Genomic DNA, 22,055 nt, shown 5'->3' on the forward strand with positions numbered 1-22,055 from the left:
ACATTGAAGGTGTGCGTGGAGTTAAAACAAAAAGGGTTATTCTCATCCTCACTGTAAAGTATGGGGGAGGATCTATGATGATTTGGGTCTGTTTTTCCTCTAAAGGAAACCTCATGGCATCATGGACTCTGTCTGAAAATCTGCCTGCCTCCAAGTCTAATACCAGGCTATGTGTATCTACAGAATTGTTCTCCAGTAACACTGTCTCTTACCTATTAACAAATGGCTTGGTTTTTAGAGTGCAGTCTTCTTGGTATCCCTCAATGCTACTGGCAGGAATTTCCTTTGAAAAGGAAATGGAGGCAATGGCTTCCAAATTGAAATCACTGTACCAATTAATGAGCTTGAAGTTCTCGTCGTAGAATCTGACATGGCCCTTTACGTCGCCTGTTACAATAAAGCTGTGAGGAAAAGGCAGATAGAGAACAAAAGAATATGCATGCACCATTCTAGAGAAACTTACAAAGTCACAATTATTTAGTTTAATGCCTCTAAAAGCTCCCTCACAGAAAGATACTATACGAAATGTTTATGAATGTGCTGCCTAATGCCTGAGACATTGCTTTATAATAGTTTCCAAATAAAATGTGTGTGTAAAATGTATTTTTTTTAATCCATTCACAATGGAGATATATAGGCTGTTGTAAGGTGAAATAATCCAAAAAGACTTTTTTTCTAAATTTACCACTATTTTACCAATATCAGCATTACATAAATTCTAAGTTGGTAAATTTGTCTACAATGAACCATTTCACATCAAAACACGTTGAATGGCTGACATCTGAATTACTTAGTTATGCAGAATTTATAAAAATGTGGAATTCCCACAGTGTTTGTGACATTAATTATTGTGTTATTTTCTATACAGTCATAACTTATACAATGTAGTTTTAAATACAATGAAATTGAATGAAAAGGTATTTTTAGATTTAATCTTTAAATATTTTAAGGTACACCGAATATTAAATTCAATAAATATTAAAAAGTGATGTAATGTAATCACCCATTTATATTGTTTACTTTGCTAAGATTTCTGCCATGAGATTTGATCAGCCTTTACAAGGCATCCTGCATCATTTTATTATAACTTTATTCTTGTCACTATACAGCTCTCACAGTGATTTTACTGTTATCTACAGCTCAATGTATCATCCTGGATACAGATCATTTTTTAGGTTTCCTAGTTTCTAAGTATTTGGAACATGCAAAAATGCTCATTTTAGTGCACAATTTCTTAAACATTGGAAAAAATGCAATATGTTGCATTCAGCAAATCACTGTTAGTAAATGTGTACTGAAAGGTGCAAAAGTATTCAGGGGCAAGTGCATTCTCTGTAGATGAGTATTTATTTTAACAAACCATGTAATTTGACTACTACGACTCTATCATACTATAAACAACTATAAAACATTTGCTCTTTGATTCAGAGGCGAAAAGCATGTGGGTACCTGTCACACAGAGTCAGTACAGTGATTCCATTTTTCTGCAGTGGAATTAGTTTTGTGGCTTTCATGGCTTTGTTTTGATGTGTGACAGATCCTTTCAGGACATCCCAGAGCACCAGGTTCCCTGCCATCGTAACTGAGAAAGCCTGAACACCACCAGAGTGGAAGACGGACTGAGTCAAGCGACCCACTGTCTTGTTGAATGTCTGCAACAAAGTAAAACAAACAGCTAAATTCAGGTACAGAACATCAGTTTTATACCAATTCTATCCCTAATTTAGTCCTTGGCAATTCTACCTGCTAGCGAGGTCTCCCTCAATCACATGATGTTACAAGGCTGGAAAGGTGAAGGCTGACATATGCTTCCTCTGAATCATGTGAAGTCAGCTACTGAATCTTTTCGAACCACTACTAACATACCGCTACAGAACAACTCAACAATTGAACAGTCTGGCTTAGCTGTTGTTGCTCCTACATGCTTTCATTTCACAATAACAGCACTTACAGTTTACTGGAGCAGATCTAGCAGGGCAAAAATGTTATGAACTGACCTATGGCAAAGGTGGCAAACCATGACAGTGCCACTATTAAAGTCACTGCCCAGATAGCAATTTTGATATGGCCCAAACCTGGGCCACATCCAAATTGAATGATGGCACAAGGAGACGGCCGGATGCAGTTGCCAGAACCCAGCCTGTTTTCTGCCATCTCAGCCACCTTTAAACCTTCACTCCCAGAACTGACCCACTACTCAAAACCACTGGTACAAAACCAGGCCATTACAACAGCTTCCCTGTTGGGTGTGGCTTCCACTGTCACACTGTGCCAGGCTCAGGGAGTGGAGGCTAACATGTGCATCCCTCTCTAGCATCAATGGCTGCAGTGTTAATGGGATTTGAACTCCAGATAATGCAGCAAATGCTTAGCCTACTGCACCTCTCAGGTACTCCTGAATAGAAGCCTACATTTCTAAAATAAGCCTACATGTCCAAAATGTTTACCATACTGTGAAAAAGATTTGTTTTAATTTAAAGTAAGTAATGTCATTGACTTAAAAGTTTAAGTACACTGAATATCATTGTTGTATTGTTTGATTAATTTACTATTTAAGGTTTAATGAACACAAAATTTTAAGCAGCCACAAATCATTGTATACTAAATTTGAATTACAGTGATAACTAAGATATGCAGTTCCTAGTACTGATTGCATTTGACTAGATTAATATTAAATTCATATATTCCTATCGAATAACAAACAAAATGTCACATAGGCCAAACCATTTGAGGTTAAATGTTTTTCAGTGTACTGTACAATATATGGCCAAGATCTGAATTTAAACTATGCACCTAAACAAAACTGTTAATCCCTGACTGTCACGCATCTTATATCAGTACTGGAAATCTTTGCTGGAAGTGGGCCAGATTTTCTTTGAGACATGTGGGCCATATGAGCATTTTAATGTGAGCCACCTATGGATCACATGCAGTTTGCCAGGATCAGTGGAAGGCAGCACTGATATATTTCTGCCAGAAGTGGCCCAGACCTGTTCTACCATATGTGGGCCAGATAAGCTTTCTTAAAGTGGGCCACTTACAGATCACATGCAGTCTGCCAGCAGTACCATATCTTTGGCAGAAGTGAGCCACATATTCTATGTGAGTGAGCTCTTCAGTATGATTCCACCACCAATGTCTGCCTAAGGAACTGAATAACTAAGAGAGAAGTCCACATATTTTTTGCCATACACAGTACCTTCAGGCACACTAGTCACCAATTTGGTTACATCAGCTAACAGACGCCTGCATTGGCTAGCACTGTATTGCAAGATAGAGGAGATGGTGGGCCACCCACAGAGCGAGGCCAATTATACTCTGTTGGACTCCCAGGCAGGATCTCTGTGGCATTACCAGGGATCAAACTCTCAATCTCCCAATGAACATAATTTTTTTATGTTATCCTTATGTGGTTTTTATCAACATAAAGAATGTTAACTTAAATTGGTTATAGGCTTTTAACAAATTTGACTTTCCACTTCCTTCTGCCAACAAAAACACTAGTTAAAATTAATTTTAAAGTCCTAACACAGCATAAAATGTTAAAAATGTTTGTAGGATAATATATTTGAGTGTTATATTAAACATTCTGCCAAGTTTGAATGAAAAAAAGGATAGGAACGGTCTTCTACAACACTGAAAGGGGACAAAACACAACATGGGCAGGGAGAAATGAGAGAAATGGTAACTGTGTGTGGTGTTGTTGTGCCATGCTGGGTAGACAAACTTTAAAACAATATCCAGCTTTTATATGGCAACATCTTAAAGAAGGTACTGTTTTTCATTTACAGCCAGAAGTGCATCCAGGGACTGCTGATTAAAGGAAAAAAAGAAAAGAATGAACGCATGACAGGCAAAAAGATGGCCTAACCTGATAGCTCAGTTATGTGTCCTAAGTAAACGTTCACTTGGTTATCTTTCTCTGTGTACGTTTTTCAGACTCAGAGAAACACTGTATGGGAACATAGCTTTGTTAAAGCTGTGCGGGTTGAAGCACCTCATCAGTAATGTGTATCTATGTATTACACAAGACTAGGACAGCCTAGTTTAGACCGAAATAGGAGAATTTTAGCAAAATACATCAACAATTTATTGGGTACAGGAAGTTATTCTTATGACATTCTTTGTATGTGCACAAAAGTTAGATTAATCTACTTAGAAAGAAAACTCATTGTTTGTCAGCACTGCTTTAATGAAGAAATTTCTTTTAAGAAATTGATTAATTCAACATTTTCTGAAGACGTCCCAGTTATTTGGTGAATAAAGAATACTCATGCTGTCATGTTAAGAGTTGTGCTTAGTGATTACTGCACCAGTAACATAGATTTATTACTATAAACGGAAATATTGGAATGACAGTAGAGACTTACCTTGTTTGAAATTTCTGGGGCTGAATATTCCATAATTCCCTTATCCTAAACAGGGTATATTATTAAGAAAACAATCAATTTAGTTAACTTCTATATGATGTGAACTCAATATACATGAGTGAATACACAGACACTATAACTGGTACTTACCCAGGTGTAAAAGAGGACTTGACTTCCACTGTTACTGAGTAGCTGAGAGCTGTCCGTAGGGTTGAATACAATGTGATTCTACAAAAAAAGGGGTTAATGTTTATAAAGATATAAGAATGCAAACTCCAGCGGTTCACAGAACTTGTGTATGTCGTGTATTGCTTTGCGCAATGTAGCTATATACCTGAAAACTGTATTCTGGGTTTATGTCAATCTGGCATTCTGGATCTTCAGTCTCGTTCGTCCAATCCCAAATACACACTCTCTGTGATCAACAATGACATATACCTTTCCATTAAAACAATCAAATATAATTTATGCAGCTGCAATAACATGACATCAAAATCAAAGACCAGCCTGTACTGCTCCAGCTCCAATGGTCACAAGATATCTTGAATCATTAGACAATGCTACAGCAGTGACGCCTCCCTCAGGATGGCAATCAAACATGGTGCGCACAGGGATCCTATTAAAGAAACAAAAAAACAAGGGATCACTGAACAACCGAATATCACTACATTAAAGCAACAGTTCAACAAAAAATTCTGGTGGATTCTTTTGCACTCTGAGACTGTTATACAGGGGTAATTACTGTGGAATCATTCAGTTCAATGAGTTCAACAATTATGCAAATACATGTCCAAAAATTGAGCTGAATTCTAGGTATTTTTGACATATTTGACAAAAACTGCTCATTATGAATAAAACCAACCTCACAGCTCAAGAAATATGGCTCTCTTTTCACTTTTTGGTAACATTCTCTTAGTTCTGATTGAGCATTAAAAATGAAATACTATACTATAGTACTACAACCCCAATTCCAATGAAGTTGGGACATTGTGTAAAACATAAATAAAAACAGAATACAAGGATTTGCAAATCCTTTTCAACCTATATTCAATTGAATACACTAGAAAGACAAGATATTTAATGTTCAAACGGATAAACTTTATTGTTTTTTGCAAATATTCACTCATTTTGAATTTGATGTCCTATCTCCCCCTTGTCATATTGTATGTGCTCGGACAGGTTGATGGCTAATTTCGCTGGTTACTTCGGTGACTCTCTGACAATAAAGGCTTTCATCATCATCATCATCATCATCATCTACAAGTGCAAGTTAAAACTCCCATATCAACAACACCCAGAAACGCCGCCAGCTTCTCTGGGCCCGAGCTCTTCTGAGATGGACTGACGCAGAGTGGAAAAGTGTCCTGTGGTCTGACAAGTCCACATTTCAAATTGTTTTTGGAAATCATGGACGTCGTGTCCTCCGGGCCAAAGAGGAAAAGGACTGTCTGGATTGTTATCAGCACAAAATTCAAAAGCCAGCATCTCTGATGGTCTGGGGGTGTGTTAGTGCCCTTGGCAGGGGAAACTTGCACATCTGTGAAGGCACCATTAATGCTGAAAGGTACATATAGGTTTTAGAGCAACATATGCTGCCATCCAAGCAACATCTTTTTCAGGGACGTCCCTGCTTATTTCAGCAAGACAATGCCAAGACACATTCTGCACGTGTTACAACAGCGTGGCTTCGTAGTAAAAGAATGCGGGTACTAGACGGGCCTGCCTGCAGTCCAGACCTGTCTCCCATTGAAAATGTGTGGCGCATTATGAAGCGCAAAATACAACAACAGAGACCCCGGACTGTCGAGCAACTGAAGTTGTACATCAAGCAAGAATGGGAAAAAAATTCCACCTACAAAGCTTCAACAATTAGTGTCCTCAGTTCCCAAATGCTTATTGAGTGTTGTTAAAAGGAATGGTGATGTAACACAGTGGCAAACAGGCTCCTGTCCCAAGTTCTTTGGAATGTGTTGCAGGCATCAAATACAAAATGAGTGAATATTTGCAAAAAACAATAAAGTTTATCTGTTTGAACTTTAAGTACCTTGTGTTTGTAGTGTATTCCATTGGATACAGGTTAAAAAGGATTTGCAAAGCATCATATTCTGTTTTTATTTATGTTTTACACAACGTCCCTGCTTCATTGGAATTGGAGTTATATACTACTGTGGGTCAACCACTGGCCAAATAATCACCATGAGCTGTTGCTGTGCTGTGGTTAAGAGGAGAGATTCCCAACATTTTAAAAATATATAAAATCTACAAGATTGATTTGAATGGCACATTCACCACTCAAAAGGGTGAGTTTTACTGAAAGCCAACAAGGTTGCATGTATTTAATCAGACAGAAAACATGGATTAAGGTTTCCTCAGGCTTTAATAATTTGACGGAGGCATTTTGTATGATGTTATTTCATGTTAACTTACAAGCACCAGTTAGCATTGTTGCTAACACGCTTGTTAGCTACATTAGCCTCGCTGCTCCAGTGCAAAACTAAAGAAACAAACTTAAGACACCAAACATATGCCTTAAAAGATAGGAAAAGAGAAAACTAAAAACCTTCTGTTTCTAAAAACATGATTTAAGTTAACTAAGAATATGATTTCCAGAACAGATTCAGTTCAAATTTCAAATAATGATTTCTGGATGGTACCCTGTGTATGAGTCCCATATGATAAGCACGCTGTCCTGGCCTTTGTCAGCTGTCACAAGCCAGCGTTTGTCCTCACTGACACACAGACAGGAAATGGGACTGCAATGACCCTTCAGAACACAAGACAAACATGAGATTCAAAATGACTAGCCTCAAAACAGAGAGCTTAACTGGGGTAAAACTGTTTAGAGTAACTTGGATACACTGATTAAAGCTCTGTTTCCCAACTAAATCTCAATACTAAAGCCTTTAATGTAGTAATCTACAGTCAAAAAAACAAATTGCAGCCTTCCACAGAATCTACACACCCAAAAGGAGTGGCTTTAGTTTATTTTATCCAGGATCACTGAGGATGGATATGTCTGCTTTCTGAACGTTGTGTGTCTCATTTCACTTATGTGGTCAACTAATCAGAACAAAGTTGCATTTATCAATCCTAAAGGCACAGCAATGAAAAATGTCCTTCTAAGGGATGAAGAGAGATTGGAACGTGGCCATGTGAACACTCAATTATGAGTCTTTTGATATTTTAAACCAAACAAAAGTTTGAAGTGGACATCAAGGCAAAATACACGATATGGACCCCTAGCGACAGCGTTAATATCAACCCAAAAATGACCTCCATAGCTTACCCTCGACTGTAAGCTAGTATAAACGCTGTTATTAAGAGTCCAATCAAAAGTAGTGAGATAATGCTAGCTGGCACTGTCATTACCTGACATTTATTATTAGCTACTGCAAACCAGTTACCAGGGTCCTACTTTTCACTCACTGTTAACCACATTTTTGGATGAAGAAGTCAACTGTTTTAAAGCTTAAAATATCTTACTTGCAAAAGATGCTGAGAGCTGGAAGCGTGGTCATATATGACAGCTACATGGGAACAGCCGTAGAGGACAGCAAGTCGATCTTGGTCCAGGAGGCTGAAGACAGGTAAGGCTGGGTTGATCCCAAAGGCCCAGTCTAGAGTCTGCAATCACACAAATACAGCATCTATGCTCAATTTTCTTACAAACTGTACATTAACTCAACCATGTTAAGTGAATTCATTTATATAATAACTGCAGAAGAGCAGAGAATAGGAATACCTATGAACTTTTCTGTTCTCTGAACACTTGATATCAGAACTCTATATTACTTTGACGATATTAGAGACTGTCTGTGATTAAAATAATTATTGTAATAAATGGCGATCCCTGGAATGCTTTCTTGTACTGGGCCATTATTGCAGAAAACTGAATGAAACAAGAGTTTGATATGCTGTATAAGCCAGTGGCAAACCGTGACTGTTAGCGTTAGGCCTTCAATTTGGCCCAGTAAAAAACCCACCTCTATTATAATGCTAACTTCTGTTAGCATTCCTATGAGATTGTAGTAGTTTGTTAGCACTTCAGCTAACAGCAATTCTGTGTTTTATTTGAAGCTTGTGGTAGACATATTAGCATATAGTTTAGAGTGACTCAATCAGTAGAGAATTCTTGGTATATATGGCAGCTGAGACGTACCAAAATAAAAAAGAAAGAAACAAAGAAACAAACAAAATTATTAAATGGAAATAAATGAATACATAAATGAATAACAGAAAAGTAAACATACATAAATAAATAGATAAATAAATCAATAATAAATAAATAATGAATAGCAGAAAAGCAAAAATGAATAAAGAAATGAATTTGCACATTTATTCTTAAGAGCATTTGTTAGGTCAGACACTGATGTTGGACAAAATGGTCTGGCGCACAATCGACATTCCAGTTTATCCCAAAAGTGTTTAGTTGGCTTGGGTCAGGGCGCTGTCCAGACCACTGGAGTTCCTCCATATTAACTCACCAAACCAGGCTTTATAGAGCTCACTTTGTGCACAGGGGCACAGTTACACTGCCACAAAATTGGAAGCATATAATTGTCCAAAATAGCTTTGCATATGTATTATATTTCACCACTCAGCTTCCATGGTCCACAATTACTACCTCTACCCAAAACAGACTGCAGTCATTATCTAGTTGTCAACTGTCTAATTTTCCCACTATCAAGCATCACTACATTAAAAACTCAGCTCAGATTGTCCGCCATCACCAAAGTATTAGCAGCATTTAGCAGCTTTCTCTACAATTGACTAGTGGCGTGTGAGTTTAGTCTTTCTTATCTGCATACTGGAGAAAGAAAGAAATCTAGAAATAAATGAATATACACTGCTCAAAAAAATAAAGGGAACACTCAAATAACACATCCTAGATCTGAATGAATGAAATATTCTCATTACTTTGTTCTGTACAAAGTTGAATGTGCTGACAACAAAATCACACAAAAATCATCAATGGAAATCAAATTTATTAACCAATGGAGGCCTGGATTTGGAGTCACACACAAAATTAAAGTGGAAAAACACACTACAGGCTGATCCAACTTTGATGTAATGTCCTTAAAACAAGTCAAAATGAGGCTCAGTATTGTGTGTGGCCTCCACGTGCCTGTATGACCTCCCTACAACGCCTGGGCATGCTCCTGATGAGGTGGCGGATGGTCTCCTGAGGGATCTCCTCCCAGACCTGGACTAAAGCATCCGCCAACTCCTGGACAGTCTGTGGTGCAACATGGCGTTGGTGGATGGAACGAGACATGATGTCCCAGATGTGCTCAATCGGATTCAGGTCTGGGGAACGGGCGGGCCGGTCCATAGCTTCAATGCCTTCATCTTGCAGGAACTGCTGACACACTCCAGCCACATGAGGTCTAGCATTGTCCTGCATTAGGAGGAACCCAGGGCCAACCACACCAGCATATGGTCTCACAAGGGGTCTGAGGATCTCATCTCTGTACCTAATGGCAGTCAGGCTACCTGTGGTGAGCAAATGGAGGGCTGTGTGGCCCTCCAAAGAAATGCCACCCCACACCATTACTGACCCACTGCCAAATTGGTCAGGCTGAAGGATGTTGCAGGCAGCAGATCGCTCTCCACAGCGTCTCCAGACTCTGTCACGTCTGTCACATGTGCTCAGTGTGAACCTGCTTTCATCTGTGAAGAGCACAGGGCGCCAGTGGTGAATTTGCCAATCCTGGTGTTCTCTGGCAAATGCCAAGCGTCCTGCACGGTGTTGGGCTGTGAGCACAACCCCCATCTGTGGACGTCGGGCCCTCATACCATCCTCATGGAGTCGGTTTCTAACCGTTTGTGCAGACACATGCACATTTGTGGCCTGCTGGAGGTCATTTTGCAGGGCTCTGGCAGTGCTCCTCCTGTTCCTCCTTGCACAAAGGCAGAGGTAGCGGTCCTGCTGCTGGGTTGTTGCCCTCCTACGGCCTCCTCCTCATCTCCTGTTGTACTGGCCTGTCTCCTGGTAGCGCCTCCAGGCTCTGGACACTACGCTGACAGAAACACCGAAAACCTTCTTGCCACAGCTTGCATTGATGTGCCATCCTGGATGAGCTGCACTACCTGAGCCACTTGTGTGAGTTGTAGAGTCCGTCTCATGCTACCACGAGTGTGAAAACACCACCAACATTCAAAAGTGACCAAAACATCAGCCAGAAAGCAGAAAGGTACTGAGAAGTGGTCTGTGGTCCCCACCTGCAGTACCACTCCTTTATTGAGTGTGTCTTGCTAATTGCCAATAATTTCCACCTGTTGTCTATTCCATTTGCACAACAGCTGTGAAATTGATTGTCAATCAGTGTTGCTTCCTAAGTGGACAGTTTGATTTCACAGAAGTTTGATTTACTTAGACTTATATTGTGTTGTTTAAGTGTTCCCTTTATTTTTTTGAGCAGTGTATATAAATACATGTGCAAATTACATAAATACAAAATAAATCAAACATTTGTTTATTTGTTTATGACAGCTGATGAAGGTCTAGAGGATGACCAACACAAACTGTGCAGAAACAGATGAGCTATTGTGTCTGACTTTACATCTGACTTTACAAGGTCGACCAACAAGGCAGGTGGGTTTAACAGAGTAGACAGTGAGTGGACACAGTGTTTTAAAACTCCAGCAGCATTGCTGTGTCTGATCCACTCAGATCAGCGCAACACTCACACTAACACATCAGCATCAATGCAGAGCTGAGAATGATCCACCACTCACATAATACTTGCGCTGTGGTGGTCTGATCCGTGTATTCATATAGCTTATATTAGTCTTTAAAGCATAGTAACAAAATGGACATCTAAAAATAAACAAGTTTAAAATGTTAAATTAACATTTTAAATAACCTCTTTGTGATAAGTGGGCCTCAGGGGGGAATACAATGCAAGAAAATAAGGAGATGAGCCCTTTAATGAAATTAGGTTTAAACTTCTCGATAAAACGCTGATGTTAAAGCACTAGTTCAGGACTATTTTTTCTGCACCTCATAGCATTATATCTGATTTTTGCTAAAACTTACCAGTGGATGAGTTTTAACACTGGTTTCCTTCTTAGTCGTGAGCAGCAGTGAGGTGGCCGTGTAAACTTGTGAGTCCGCAGATTTGTCCTCAGCTGTAGGGCTGGAAATATTATCCTCCGCTTCTCCCCCCTCAGCTTGTTCTTGAAGCTCCACTTGCTTGTTCACTGAGCTCTGCACTCCCACATTTCGAGTAGTTTCATCGCTTTTCTCTGAGAGGTCTCCATTCTGTGTTTTATCCGTGGTTGACATTTCTCGTACCAAACTTAGCAACTTAACGCTAGTTAACCTGGCTAGCTTAACCTGGCTAACTACGTTAACGCTACTTTTCAAGAAAAAGGTTTGGTAATTTAGCTAGAACCGTAGCTGGCTAAATTTAACCCAACGCGTCTGTAACCCTAATGATGCCGTTTACAAAGGAAAACGACCAAATAACGTCAAAAATAGAAAATATATTAATTCTTTTCAAATTTAAAAATAAGCCTTTGCAACTGCACCTGCTAACAGCAACAAACCGTCAGTGGCCAAAGCGTTGCCACTGTTGCTAAGATACGGTGTGTGTGTTGGGGGGGGGGGGGGGGGGGGGTGCGCTTTCTCATATGGGCTTTTCACATTGAACAGGCTCACCCAGTCATGGAGTAACGTTAACGCTAACGCTAATTCTAAGTGATCATTTTTCACATCAGTTATATTTTAATTATGAGACCGTTAGTCGTAGTTAATCAGTCTTTTGCTCACAAATGGATTTTCTCTTGAAATATGGCTCCTTATAGAAACATCTATGAGCTGTTCAAGCCGATTGGAGCGCAGCACGTGACCTCTGGTTACTAAATTTAAAGACCTTTTTCTGACATTTTTTCTTATATTTTAGTTTCCTAAAGAAGAGTCGTAGTTAATTTTTATATGACCAAATTTCAACATCTCTTATCCATTAGAACCGGGCTGTCAAACTCACCCATTCAAAGGGCCATATAAAAAAATCAAAATCAACAAACCTGTGGACTAGAAAACGCCTATATGTTTTTATTTCATTTTAAAATAACTTTTTGTTATAAATGTGAACTGGCCATTGTTACATGGATATGACTTGTTTATATGAATTATGAATTCATATATGAATTGTTATATATATATATATATATATATATATATATATATATATATATATATATACATACACATACATACATACATACATACATACATACATACAAATACATATGCTGCAAGTTTATTTATTCTCAGAATCAATTTGTTGGGAAGAGGGTGGGAGCACACATTACGTTGCAGAAGAAGAAAGAAAAATCTAAAGAATTTCATCTTGAGAATTGAACAGGCTTTTTCTTTGTTACTATACCTTTACAACTGATATATCGCTGCTGTCAGAAGTAAGCCATTTATCTCCATTTTTGTTGTTTTTCACTTTCCAACATAATTTGAAGATGCCTGTTGCATAGTGTGTAAATTTCATGATGTAAAGATCAAAGGAAGTGGCCCAGAATGACTTAGAAAAAACTCTGGTTCCACTGACTTACATTAAAGGTAAAGTAGGTTTTTTCCTTCTCCTGTGAAGTTATAATTTTGGAGATACAAGGTTTTCTTCCAACAACAGCGATATGTAAATATGCCTTAAAAAAATATGCCTGCTCTGTATTGTGCCTCATTCAAAAAGCAGTCTGAGCTGAGCAGAGCTAAACTTCTGTAGACAGAAGTTATACAAACATCTTGGTTTCTATGACATCACAAAACGAAAGAATGAAAAATTGTCTGCTTTTATTTTTGCTTTATTTCCATATATGGACTGTGTGTACTAGAGAGTGAAGGGCATGTTTTGAAACTTTATCACACTATTTCATTAAAAAAAGTGAGAAAATCTGGATTTCCATACATGCGCTCTTTACGATGCCTCCTCTGTGGCTACAATCGAACGATTGAATGAAACTTCCTTTCCTGTCTGCTTTCCTTGCTTTTACCTGATCTGTAGGCCAAGGTTGTACTAAATACATAGCATGTTGATCCACATGGAACCAGATGAAGCAAAATCAAGAAAAGTCTATATAAAAGGAAGATTCATTCAACTATACAGATTTTTGTATGTAGTAGCCTGAACTATTTGGAATGCAGACATGAAGGTGTTTCAATATCCAAATTATCCTAGCTCTCTGGACTTCCCCCTAGTGATATCCCACAGTGAACTGTAAAATGAAGAATATAAACAAGTATGTTAATGTATAAGTCTGTCCCAAATGATAGATACAGAACACAAGAGACCTTGAGGGTGTTTGGTTTAAAATTATGCATCTCACAGGGTATACATGTACTGTACCCAATGAAATGATGGTAGCAGTTGTACTATTTGTGTAAATGACCTAACTTGCTTCTCTACAGTGGCTCAATATATATTACAAGCATAATGTAGGTCAATGACAAGTTATATTGATAATCAAATGAATTTTTACTGACACGTGAATATCCTCTTCTCTGCCACGATGATCATTTAACTTGATTGGCCCTTCCCTGTATCTGGAATTTTGGGTATGCTGAGTCCAAAATTAAAAAATGGAACACACAGTCTTTGCAGGCATGCACAACTGAGGACCACAGGACTGGGGTCAAATAGGACATGGTTATTTTCTACGTTGCCCCAAAGTTCAAATGATCTTAGTTTCCTAGAATGCTCTTCCCCTGATATGCCACCTCAAAATGTAGGGGATGGACATGTGTCTTAAGCTGCATCCAAAACCGCACAATAACATGCAATACATACCACATTCCTGAAAGTGCTACTACTGGTGGTGCATTGTTTTGAAACATTATTTAGTATAGTAGCATGTGGTTTCAGACGCAGCCTCAGTGTACTTAGGTTGTAACTAGATTGTACCCCAAAACAAACAAACTAATACAATATACAATAGACAATAAAACATTTTAAAACTTATTTTCATTTGCATATTTCATTATTTTAGATGTTGAAATGTTGCATTTTGTCAGCCTTTTGTTAGATTGCTTACCATTCAGGAACATTATTAACTTTAACGCACATCAGCGTGTTCAATCTTATCTGGATAAGACCAGTGTGTATTCAAAAGAAACAAGTTCTAGTAGTTTCCACACTGGGTTGGGAAAGCTGGCAAACAATGAGGGCTAAACATTTAATATCAACTTTTCATAATATTTTTGAAAGGTCTTAATGATTTAATTTTTAAGAAGAACTGCACTGCTTTTCCCAAAAAATCCCTATAACTACATGTTCATGATGTAAACAAATTAAATCAGAGTGATTTGATGAGAAATGCTCAGTTCATGTGTCAGAACTGTTCACAGTGGTTCTCATAGGAACCAGACATTTACACTAAGATTTTACTGCCCCTAAAAGCTATATCACAAAGTTACTAGCTACATAAAATAGTCATGAATACACTACCTGCTGCATGAGACATAGTTTTACGATAGTCTTTTTTGGTTAGGGTTATATATATACACATTACTGAGTGCCTTACTTCTATTACTCTGCTACTGCTGTAATACCGTGAATTTCCCCCCTGTGGGACTAATAAAGGATTATCTTATCTTATATACATACATATATACACATACACACACACAGGTAAGATAAGATAATCCTTTATTAGTCCCACAGGGGGGAAATTCATGGTATTACAGCAGTAGCAGAGTAATAGAAGTAAGGCACTCAGTAATGTATGTATGTATGTATGTATGTATGTATGTATATATATATATATATATATATATATATATATATATATATATATACACATACACATATATATATATATATATATATATATATATATATATACATACAGTAACAGAAGAAATGTTGAGTATTCATTTTAAATCACATTAGATGCTGCTACTCTCTACCTGCGCTGTACACTTTCTATACAGATCACTGTGTACACCTCTTTTTGCACCACTAGTACTTCTGCATTTACTGTACTGCAGTTCACCAGCACATTTCTGTCTATATACCTGATACACTTGAATATCTGACTATGCACATACTGTCTATACATCCAATATACCTGTTATAACCTTTGCCTATGCACATTTTGTCTACGTTCGATACTTGTACTTACTGACTCTGCACATTGTGTCTTGTCTTTTACTGTCTTTTGTCTTTGCACTGTTTGCTATTTATCTTTTATTACTGCACTGGAAAAGTAGCCTGATAGTGTTTTGTTATACTGTACTACCCTGTATTGTATAATGACAAAGTTGAATTGAATTGAAAATGATACAGATCCAATTAAAAACATAAATATCAACACAGAGTTTTAATTAAATACTAAATTAGGGATATGTTTTAAAATGTTTCTTAAAAGTGAGCTTGAATGAACTGAGCTTGACTGTCTAATAAAAGGTAGAATCAAGTTCCAGTTTAGAGGCATGACTGTTTACATCTCAACCACTGAAGTATACAGAAGTACCAGAATTCCCCTGAAATAAAGTCATTCATGATAACAACAAAATATCTGTTGAATGTTTATTAATATTCCAGTGTTGTGGAAGTAAGCTCTTGAGAAGTTTGTGGATTTTATTTTCATGCCATTCAATACACTAAATACAAATGACTGTAGGGCTGAAATACAGAAATGTAGGGTCTAAGTAGTTATGAATTTGAATATAAACCCATCTAAACACATTCTGTTAAAAACTGAAGAATGTGTTTAGCCACCCAGTGACAAAAAAAAGTGCTGAGGTTGGCCTGCTGATGACCCACGGCTAACCCGGTCTGAATCATCCTTCAGTGTCCTGATCATGGTCATCTGTGAAGAGGCACTATGTTGCATCTGTTGAAGGAAACATAAATAAACAAAAAAATTGAATATGCAAAAGACTTATTAGCCATGTTAACTGTAGGCTTTGAATAACTTTATTTATACATTCACTTTCATATATTAATATTAAAAAATTTAATATATAAAAACTCTTGGAAGGAAAAGTGAATACTGATCCAAAGAGATACACAAAAAAATGTAACCATCCTGCTCATACCCTACAGCGGTGTCGCAGTATTCCCTAGAGTGTGATTTTCCTTTGATGAAGTATCTTGAAGGTGGGAGGAACTTTGGAACACCTATAATTGCTTTTGAGGTAAATTTTTGGCAGGCTATGTTTTATATCTTACTTTTTTGCAAGCTGGTGAATGCAGAATGAAGTTGAATATGCCAGGAAGTGAAATATGCACTATAATGCCAAAAGTATTCATTCACCCACCCAAATCATTGAATTCAGGTGTTCCAATCAATTCCATGGCCACAGGTGTATAAAACCAAGCACCAAGGCACGCAGACTGCTTCTACAAACATTTGTGAAAGAATGGGTCGCTTTCAGGAGCTCAGTGAATTCCAATGTGGTACCGTGATAGGATGCCACCTGTGCAACAAGTCCAGTCATGAAACTTCCTCGCTACTAAATATTTCAAAGTCAACTGTCAGTGGTATTATAACAAAGTGGAAGCTATTGGGAACGACAGCAACTCAGCCACGAAGTGGAAGGCCATGTAAAATGTCAGCGCGAGGTCAGCAGATGCTGAGGCACATAGGTCACCTGCAGAGTCAATCGCTACAGATCTCCAAACTTCACGTGGCCTTCAGATTAGCTCAAGAACAGCGTAGAGAGCTTCATGGAATGGGTTTCCATGGCCGAGCAGCTGCATCCAAGCCTTACATCACCAAGTGCAGCAAGTGGACTCTAGAGCAGTGGAGACGTGTTCTCTGGAGTGACAAATCACGCCTTCTTCGTCTGGCAATCCAATGAACGAGTCTGGGTTTGGCGGTTACCAGGAGAACAGTACTTGTCTGACTGCATTTTGCCAAGTGTAAAGTTTGGTGGAGGGGGGGATTATGGTGTGAGGTTGTTTTTCAGGAGTTGGGCTTGGCCCCTTAGTTCCAGTGAAAGGGACTCTTAATGCTTCAGCAGACCAAGAGATTTTGGACAATTTCATGCTCCCAATATTGTGGGAACAGTTTGGGGATGGCCCTTCCTGTTACAACATGACTGTGCATTAGTTTACAAAGCAAGGTCCATAAAGACATGGATGAGCGAGTTTGGTGTGGAAGAACTTGACTGGCCTGCCTCAATTACAGCAGAGACTGCGAGATAGGCCTTCTCGTCAGACATCAGTGTCTGACCTCACAAATGTGCTTCTGGAAGAATGGTCAAAAATTCTCATAAACACAGTCCTAAAATTTGTGGAAAGCCTTCCCAGAAGAGTTGAAGCTGTTATAGCTGCAAAGGGTGGGCCGACATCACATTAAACCCTATAGATTAAGAAAGGGATGTCACTCAAGTTCATATGTGTGTAAAGGCAGACGAGCAAATAGTTTTGGCAATATAGTGTAACTGCATAACTGACTTCAAATCATCATAGTTTGGTTAGAATGGCCCAAACAACAGATTGTTTACCACACTCCATTCTTCCTTTAAATTGTGGCTGTATTTATTAGCCTGTAAATCAGTGGCTAGAGTAGCAGTCAGGACTGGTTAACACCACCGGGATTTCCCACTGCTTGTATAATGCATTAACTTAAGGCATGCTAGGTATTTTAGTGAGAGAACACTAACGAAAGACAACATGAAAACAATGTGTCTGAAGGAAATAATGATGCACCACAGAATACTGCATAATACGACAAACATATTTAACTGTAATTTTAAGAACATATACTATGTGCTGCTATGAAAATGCAAGCCATTACCCCAGTAGACCTCTTCCAGACCAACGCTGTGGAGTCAAGCTAAGATTAACTTTCTGTCCATTCCGAACCAATGCAATGCTTACAGATTTCTGAAAGGCAGATGAAAAACTATATTAATACAATGCTTTTCAAAAGGAACGTCATTGAAACTTGAACTGCGAAAAGGGAATACCACTCTGAAACATTACTTTTCCCCTCATCACTTACCCCCTCACTGTGCTGGACCACAGAAGCAATGTTTTGTAGGTTCTGGAAGTTGCTTGTGTTGACAGAACCAAATGCAATGATCTCATCGCCAATGTGTAAACCCTGGAAAAAACAGCAAACATCACCCAGTTGAGTCCAGTTTTCCGCAAAGAGACCTGTCCCATGCTAGTAACGACAAATCCAACCTTTTATGCACTAAGTGTGCTAATTGGTGGTTGGTTAGTGTAGTGGTTAACACCTTTGCCTTCAACACTGTAGACTGGGGTTCAATCCCCACCTGGGTAAACACCCTACACTATACCAATAAGGGTCCTTGGGCAAGACTCCTAACACCACCTTGGCCTACCTGTGTAAAATGATCAAATTGTATCAAATCACTCTGGATAAGAGCGTCAGCAAAATGCTGTAAATGTAAAAAAAATGTAATTACATAAATAATAATTAATCAATATGTCTACCACTGCAGTTTAAAGGGGAATTCCAATGATTTCTCAAAAAGTCTGCATAATGAAATGTTTAAGCAAACAAAGTCATTCAGAGTGGTCTGATCTGAAATGTTCAGTTCTAGAGAAACTTACAGAGTCAGAGTTGTTCACAGTCTGGGTGACAGGAACCAGCCTCTAAAAGCTCCCTCACAGAAAGGTATTGCATAAAATCATTACAAATACGCCGCCTGATGTCGGAAACATTTTTACAATCAAGTTTTACAATCAGGCTTTGTCCCAAAGTGTATTGTTAAGTCCATTGATAGGAGAGGTACATGCAGGGCATTGTAAGGTAAAATAGTCACGAAAGATTTTTTTCCCCAGAATTACTACTGTTTTATTAAATTGATCATTTTGGAAGTCAAAAAAAAAAAAAAAAAAAGATTTTCAAATTGTAGGCGTTGACACCAATGGTAATCAAAATCTGAATCAGTAAGCTTCTGCACAATTAATCAATTCATTTCAAACGACTTTGCATGACTTTGTGTATATTTAAAATTTAATATGCTATCTAAAAAAATGAACAAAGCTATGCTGCAAAGCTAAAAATGGAAGTAGCAGCCACATTAAGCTGAGTTTTTTCCTGTAGATTTTATTTTTTATAGACAACATTATGTAACAACGTGTCAGAAACCACATAAGCAAGTCTAAATGGGATAAATGAAATTTGGGTTGAAACATTGATTTAAGCAGCCTGTTTCAAGATCACTGTTAACTGTGTTCAGGGAGTTTAACCTCACCGCCTGATAAGCAGGGGAGCCCTGCGTTACAGCATCCACCCGAGCAAATGGTGCTGGCAAAGACGCTTCCTGCTCCATTCTCTCCACCTGGGCTTCTGCCTGGTCCTGCTCACGCTTAGCCCTCTCCCTAGCATGCAGCTTATGAAGGGCCTCCTCAATCTCCACCATGATGGCTTTGTGGTCGTTCTGCAAACCTGGCAGCAACAAAAAATTTAAAAAAAGAAACTTAATATAGGGGAATTCTCTAATTTTACCACGATTCAGTCTGAGAACGAACTGATTCACGATTCACTTGTTGAGATTATGATGAAGGATGACTCATCTGACCAGATCACTGTTTTCCACTGAACTCTTAATAGTTATTCGCCTTTGTAATGAGAGTTTTACGCACTACAGCTATTATAATGTCCTGGTCTTGTTCAGCAATGTATGATGGTAATAGCTTAATTGAATCACACAGTATGTCTGTCTGGAAGTATCTACACTTGCTCAGTTTCTCCACTTATTTATTTTGTTATTTCATTTGTCACCTGTCTGTATTTATACAATACTAAAAGAAAGACAGAAAAATCAACAGATCAAGGTTTTGGGAGATATGCATGTTTCATAGCCTGAGAATTTTACTCAAGCCAAAAAAATGTGTACACAGTCAGCTGAATAGTACTGTGATTGATTATACTTAACTCTAACATTACAAAATCAAAGCAGATTAAATGCCACTTTCAGACTGATGCGCCAGGATGCATCAATTCATTTTTACACCCCCGAAATACTAGCACTGAAACCACCGAGCACTGAAATACAGTGGAATTATTGAGTCTCTGTCCAGTCATTTTACTGCCTGCATTTAGTTACTTACATGAGATACTATGTCTTGCCGTTCTGATCTGGAACAAATCCACATCTGCGCGAGGATAGCCTTCAACGTCAACTAGAGGAGCATCCATTCCTACGTCACCTTGCTGAAACATAACCAGATGCAGCGAAAGTGAAAACATAAGGTTAATTTAGCCATGTAGATGACTTTAGAGCGCTAAAGGCACAGATGTTTATAAAACTCTATTCATTTTATGGACTCAATGAGACACAAAAAGAGTGAGACTGGAAAATTAATCTTTCTGATAATATTGGTACATTCATGAAGAACTCAATATTAGCTTTCCATTAGAGGCTTTTCAAAACTCAGCACCAGACTGTCCCTGCATTTCTGACTATGGTTTAAATATACAACAACAAGTACAATGTCCTGTAGAGTTATAAGCTCCCATGAAAAGAGAAGCTATGGAAAAATGTATTACTTGTTTAGAAGCTGGACCTTACACTGAAAATACCAAAGGAACCTAAACTTGTGAGGTTTCAATACAGAAATCTGTATTTTCTGAAACATAATTACGTCTACAGAAACTCAACAAACGTAAACTCAACAGTCTAGCAAGCTGGTGTACATTATTTCAAAACTGAACCTTTTACGTCTATATATTTTGTTTCTCTGGGTTATTAGTTAAATATAGAGAGACTTTCAAGACTTTGTGCTCATATTTGCCAAGGGTTCCGACATTTCTGGTGGCCGGGGGAAGCTGGCTACAAGCTAAATGTCCCTACTTACTTGTAAACACTGAGGCTAGTTAGAAAAGCTAATAATATTGGTTAGCTACCTCGCAAAACATTCACCCCGAAACGTTAGTTTAAAAGAAAAAAATAGGTAAGTAACTAGTTAGCTAGCAACACACACACTGCCCCTGTTACCAGCTTGCTAGCGAGCTATTAGCCCAGCTAGCCTGACTGAAAACGCTAAAGTTTATAACACAGCGCGCTGAAGCAAACTCACATCTTCCAGCACATCATAGTACGCCTTGATCTGTTCTTCCATTTCGTCTTTCTTTTTAATCAGACGTTGTACGTCCTCCACGGTAATCGTAGGATTATTGTTATTGTTTTCTTCTGTCATCTTCATAGCTGACCGTTCCTGAAACTACAAGTACGGTTGGCGGAAAAGGACAAAAATAGATCTCTGCGAAACGCGTTGTTCATTATTATTAACGAACCCGCTACGTTTCCTCCTTAATTTGTTTTACATGAAATATTCAATCGTTTTATGACCTTCACAAGACCTTAATATATTATTCATTTTTTATCCACATAGGTAAGGTCTTAACATTTAATATGTTGAAACTATGACACTGAATCTGATCCATTTTTTGCCTTCCATACGCATGACTTCTGCAAAAAGTGCGACTGCCAACATTACTAGCCAGGGCCGTATAGGAGCCACACTACCCTACAGCATACCATGTATAGTATGAATAGTGGTAGGGTGGTTTGAGATATGATCTTTGGTAACCATGACCTTAGGGAACCTTTCAAAGGTTCTCTTAATATATCATATTTTGGTATGAAGCATTATATAAAGAGCTGATAAAACTGAACCAGACTTAAGTGCAAAACTGATCAATCCTGTTTGGTTAAGCTGGTGTATCTTTAGCTCAGTAACC

The 22,055-nt window shown here is 38.3% G+C and overlaps 2 protein-coding genes across 3 annotated transcripts in view; both read right to left on the minus strand.

Annotated features, from left to right (window-relative positions):
- cfap251 (cilia and flagella associated protein 251) overlaps positions 1-11,869 on the minus strand; it is a 41,451-nt gene extending 29,582 nt beyond the window's left edge. For both annotated transcript variants that reach the window (XM_017716334.2, XM_037531616.1), the window contains exons 1-9: positions 11,410-11,869; positions 7,854-7,994; positions 7,025-7,134; positions 4,878-4,986; positions 4,705-4,785; positions 4,521-4,598; positions 4,371-4,415; positions 1,450-1,652; positions 213-401 (exon numbers count right to left, since the gene is read on the minus strand). In XM_017716334.2, the coding sequence (XP_017571823.1) occupies positions 213-401; positions 1,450-1,652; positions 4,371-4,415; positions 4,521-4,598; positions 4,705-4,785; positions 4,878-4,986; positions 7,025-7,134; positions 7,854-7,994; positions 11,410-11,658 (1,205 nt within the window). In that variant the 5' untranslated portion in view covers positions 11,659-11,869. The remainder of the gene's footprint in view (positions 1-212; positions 402-1,449; positions 1,653-4,370; positions 4,416-4,520; positions 4,599-4,704; positions 4,786-4,877; positions 4,987-7,024; positions 7,135-7,853; positions 7,995-11,409) is intronic.
- Positions 11,870-15,899: 4,030 nt separating this feature from the next.
- On the minus strand, positions 15,900-21,559 carry psmd9 (proteasome 26S subunit, non-ATPase 9). Its single transcript, XM_017716335.2, has 6 exons — positions 21,392-21,559; positions 20,423-20,525; positions 19,564-19,757; positions 18,339-18,440; positions 18,132-18,220; positions 15,900-16,220 (listed from the first exon to the last, which is right to left on the minus strand). The coding sequence occupies exons 1-6, from the start codon at positions 21,515-21,517 to the stop codon at positions 16,193-16,195; spliced, it is 642 nt and encodes a 213-aa protein (XP_017571824.1). The 5' UTR covers positions 21,518-21,559; the 3' UTR covers positions 15,900-16,192.
- Between the last annotated feature and the right edge of the window lie 496 nt (positions 21,560-22,055).

The sequence above is a fragment of the Pygocentrus nattereri genome, chromosome 20 (assembly GCF_015220715.1).
Source record: "Pygocentrus nattereri isolate fPygNat1 chromosome 20, fPygNat1.pri, whole genome shotgun sequence".
NCBI classification, from domain to species: Eukaryota; Metazoa; Chordata; class Actinopteri; order Characiformes; family Serrasalmidae; genus Pygocentrus; species Pygocentrus nattereri.